At 28.5% G+C, this 5,013-nt stretch overlaps 1 protein-coding gene across 2 annotated transcripts; it reads right to left on the reverse strand.

Moving 5' to 3' along the window:
* Positions 1 to 3,444: 3,444 nt before the first annotated feature.
* LOC119689260 (N-glycosylase/DNA lyase-like) lies at positions 3,445 to 4,845 on the reverse strand. 2 transcript variants are annotated; one of them, XM_038104052.1, is made up of 5 exons: positions 4,590 to 4,844; positions 4,193 to 4,531; positions 4,021 to 4,138; positions 3,598 to 3,963; positions 3,445 to 3,537 (listed from the first exon to the last, which is right to left on the reverse strand). In XM_038104052.1, exons 1-5 carry the CDS (start codon positions 4,754 to 4,756, stop codon positions 3,451 to 3,453), a joined length of 1,077 nt encoding a protein of 358 aa, XP_037959980.1. In that variant the 5' UTR covers positions 4,757 to 4,844; the 3' UTR covers positions 3,445 to 3,450. The 2 variants fall into 2 exon arrangements, with proteins under 2 accessions (XP_037959980.1, XP_037959981.1); XM_038104053.1 differs by having other exon boundaries at positions 3,448 to 3,537; positions 3,594 to 3,963; positions 4,590 to 4,845.
* Between the last annotated feature and the right edge of the window lie 168 nt (positions 4,846 to 5,013).

Consider the following 5,013-nt stretch of genomic DNA (forward strand, 5'->3'; position numbering starts at 1 on the left):
TTGCTTATTAAATGCTCAGGGTTACCGTAGAATCTATAGAATTCTCAAATAAATAATTAAAATATTTTCGTGTGTTATTCACTAAAAAATGTTTGATGGAGCAAATTGCTTTCGTAAGGTTTCATCAAATAATGGAATCACTTCTTTGATTTGTAGCTGCATTAAATCAACGAAAATAGATGAAATTAAGAGAACTCTATAAAACTTAGTTAAATTTATTATAACCAAGAATACAAATATAGATATATATTTTTTCTACTGAATGTTTATTAAATTTAGTAGATCATAGTTTAATTCATTCATTGTGCCTTATAAAAATTTATGTCTTCTCCACTGGTAGGACTGTGTTGAGGTAGATAACGCTCGTATGTTGAAATGTTTTCGTCCTTTTAACATGATTGTTTAAAATGGTGAACCATAAATGATAGAAGTGATATTATCTATATTGTTATATTTTTCATTTAAGTTTAAATTATGACATTAATAATATAATATGTGCTATAGTATTTGGTTTATATTTATATAAATTTGCCTGCGCAAATCGAGAGTAGCATATAAAAATTTCTTGAACTGCTAACCCTTTGTAAACAAATTCAAACAAATCGTTTAAAGTATGTATTGTTTCAATTTAATTTATTAAAAAATACTAATAAATTTTATCTATATTGTTAACACACTTTAAAAGAATAAGACACTGGTGAGCGTAGTGTGCAAATAAGGGCGTATTTATAGAAAAATACTATAATACACATTATTATTATTAATATATTCATTTTATAGTTTCTGCAGTTCGTTGGTGTTCAAAGTGATAATTACTAAATTAGAATTAAAAATATACAAAAAATGTACCATGAACCTATTAAATAAAAGTTTATTCTTAGCTTTTAATTTAGAACAATATTTTTACTTGGTATAATACAGCATATATGATATTATGTTGTTTTAAGATCCATTTTTATTGATGCGTACTAATTATTTGCGGAGCTAGACTTTAATAATAAACTCACTTAATTCCTAAACGATTCCCCACTCTGATGAGCCTATAGCGTTTCCTATGAGAAACGCGTCACTGAAACCTTATAGATTGACAGACGGTTATTAATTTCTCAAATATCTGTTGATATTGGTTAACTATAATGATACTTTCATAATAAACGTAAATACAGATGGATATTGGCAAGAATATATAATGTATAATTTGTAATATATTTATGTAAATGTATTTGATAAGGTTACATGTTATGTTAGGCCTATTTTAATCGTGTCTCTAGTGATTAGTCGTCATTAATGTCTGGAAGGTGCATGAGAGTTTCGACGCTGTCAGGGGACGTACTGTTCTTATGCATGCCGCAGTGGATGATCTATTTGTCACCGCTCCCTGGCGGGATACGAGGTTGCTGTATACCTAAGAAATGGATACGTGGACTCCTCGTACTTATTTGTAATGTTGATCTTTGAATTTAAGTTTCAGCAGTGAATAATATGCCGACAATATACTGAAGGCAATATACTGTTTTTGTAGCCACAGTTGGTTATAGGCTCATGATAGTGACAGAATGCAACTTTTGATGCCCCACTTTGTTGACTCCAATTAGTAACTGAACGTCTAGACACGAAATTTTGATTCAGATGTACTGTTTTAAACTTAAATAAAAGATTATTTTATACATTGTATTTTTAATTTATTTTTTATAGTTTACTTTTATAAATATATTGCCAATGTTTCAAAGTTTTTTCTTGTTTGACAATTCATTTATTCAAAAAGCCCTTTAAAAAATTTAAACATACCTATGTATATTATTGCTTTAAATTTAATTAATATTCATATAAATCTCTCACGGTTAGCTGCTTCATCTACAGTTAAAAAGGCAGTTCAAATACTGGTATCAGCGATTTCGGAAACCATTTGTCTTATTTTTGATCAGATAATGTTTTGAAATGAGTATTATAAAAATTTTAACCAGTTACCGAGCATAGTATTTTATTTTTTTGTTTGAAATAGCAAACACTTTACAAATAATTGAATATAAGTCGCACTTCATGGGCAGTATTGCTTGATTTTCCCCGACATAAATGGTTATATAGTTAAATGGAAAAACTGCAGTAGGAGCAATCGACATGCCACATTATTTCCACCTAGTTGTGGTGAAGTATTTTCAATTTTCTGATACTTACAATACACTTAGATCCTGTTGAAGATTGTCTTAAATCTTATTTCGCTGATCAAATAACATTTAAAAAAAAAATTGATGAATTATGTTTTTTTTTTTCGAATTTAATTTTGACCTTCTTAAATTATTTTAAAACTATATTAAACTCTATCACGAACTTTATAGGAGTAACTCGGATGAGTTAGAGTAAAATTAAATATCAGAAACTAGGTGTAATAGTGCAAAACGAATACGCCATTGGTCCTAATTACCTGGAAATCGTATAATATTTAATATGCATATTTAATTAAATAAAATAATTATTAGAGAAGTTTCGAATAGTAGTAAGCTACAACAACAAAAAATATTTTTATATTATTTTAATTAATTGAATATTTGGCTGACCATACAGCTGTTTTGAGTATTGCCAAATACCCATCATCAGTAATCTTGGAAATAATTCTTGCATTTAATTATTCGTAAATAATTTTTTTGACTCTGCAAATACCAGAATCGAAATCGTGCCCTGCCAAGTTTGAAGCGCAGAGTCAGCGCTTCTTAACCAAACATTCCTTTAATGATTTACCTAATGTAGATTATTTTTAGTTAATTTAAAAATAGAAATATGGTATTAATATATTTAATATAAAGAAATGCAATTCTTCATCTTGTTTTAGCCATGTACTGAGATTAATAGTTATAATTACAATAAGAACGATTAAGCTCGTCGTGGTTTTATTCATAATTTAAAACAGTTGGATGTGATAACTAAAAATTAACTTAAAAAAAAAGATCAAACAAAGAAAATTTAACGTTTTTTAGCTTAGGATACAAAGTGATGTTCAGTGATGAAAGATGTATTGCCATGAAGAATAATTCGTTTGTGAGAAGCGTTTTTCATACTTTCCTGCGAATCGCTGAGAAGTGTTGTTGTTGTAAACCGCCGGGACCTGCTTGTGGAGTCCCTTTGAGAGGTATTGAACGGTACTTGGTCGTCGTAGGTGACGAGTGGCATTCGACTACTAAGTTTAATTCCATTAAATCTTTTTTATTTGTATTAATATTTTCCAAATTACGAATAACTTTCTGTCGATCGTAAAAGTTGTTCGATTGAAAACAAATTTAAAAAATTTTAAAAATAACCTAAGATCTTAATTCTAAGTAGACTGATGAACAAAGACATTTTAAATATTATATATAAGTATAAAAATTAAAACTTAATTAGAAAGTTAATTAAATTTTTTTATGTATTAAACAGAATAAACAAAGTCAAATTATACAAAATTTATATGCATTTAGATTATCTATTTGCTTTTATTACTTTCGATTTAGTGAGTTTATTTCCAACTTTGACTTTAGACTGTTGTAAACTGGAGCAAAAAAGAACCTGTAGAGAAAAAGAACTTTATAATTATTTTATTTCAAAATCACAAAACTTAATACAAACTGCTTGAGCCCATCCAGCGAAAGGTCCATATATGGAACGATAATGATTTGCAATATCATTATAAATTTTTGTTGTCATTGTTTTAGACGTAGATAAATGTGGCATGTATGAGGTCTTCGCTGTCTTGAACATATGAACATCGATAGGAACTGCTTCTAAATGATTTAACGACATTAAACAAATACAATCTGCACATTTTAGACCAATTCCAGATATTTTTGATAGTTCTGAGCGTGCTTCGTAATACGGTATACTTTTTAATCCATTTAAATAATTATTACCACCATTTTCATGAATCTTTTTAACTGCTTGAGATATATATTTAGCTCTGTAACCAAATTTAGCTTCTTTTAACGTCGATTCCAACTATGAATTAAACTTTTAGCACACTTCTAATTTGTTTATAGTTTGAAAAATTAATACTTCATTTTGGTGTAGTAATAATTGGCTTAATGTAGGAAAAGTGTATTCATCTGCTCCATCAAAATGACCAATTTTCGTGCCATATTTTGTGCAAATCCAACGTACCATAGATGAAATTCTTTAATATACAAAAAGTATTATAATCATTATAAACTAATAATGGAAAACAAACCTTCCAATATGATTGTTTTGACTGCAAATAAAGGATACTACATTTTCGAAAGGCTCTTGCTTCAGAACTCGCACTGCTGTTAACTTAGAATCCATTTTTGTAAAATGTTGATGTGCTGCTTTCCATTGTTCTATATGAAGCAACAGATCAAAGTCAATTCGTAAATATTCTCGTAACATATTTTCAAAGTAACTCTTATGGTTGCAGATCTTTAATGGCACACTTGTTTGTAAAGGATAAGCTTTGTACTTCACTGAAGAACTGCTTTGCGTTAATATCCAAAATACTTCATATGCAACGCCTTTCCATTGTTTTTCTTGTTGTATATCTCTCCTCCAACTTTTAAAATTTTTTAATATGTATTAAGATTAATAATATGTATTAAATAATTATTTACCGAAAACTTTGCCCACCGCATAACGTTAAATCTAGATTTAATTGGTTTTCATCAATAAATATTTCACCATCATAGAATAACTCCATTTTAGCAACGTTTAAATCTAAAATTCTTTCCGCACATAATTTGACACAATACCCTAGGTGTCTTACACACTTTATACACATATAATTGAAGTCCGAAACCAAAGAATAAAACAAGAAATAAAAATGCAAGAATTCAGTTCATATTGCAAATGTTCAAGTCACGCCTATCTGATATAAAGTTCGATTAAAAATTGGTCACATTCACTTAAAAAAATAAAATTCTACTTTATAAGCAAATAATTAGATCTTAACTACTTTAAAGTCGTGTTACTTTTGGCAATGCTGCTCCATCCACCATCAGAAACCTTTAGACAAGTGCGAGTAAATTGATGGTATAT

Source organism: Teleopsis dalmanni, chromosome X (assembly GCF_002237135.1).
Source record: "Teleopsis dalmanni isolate 2A chromosome X, ASM223713v2, whole genome shotgun sequence".
Lineage (NCBI taxonomy): Eukaryota > Metazoa > Arthropoda > Insecta > Diptera > Diopsidae > Teleopsis > Teleopsis dalmanni.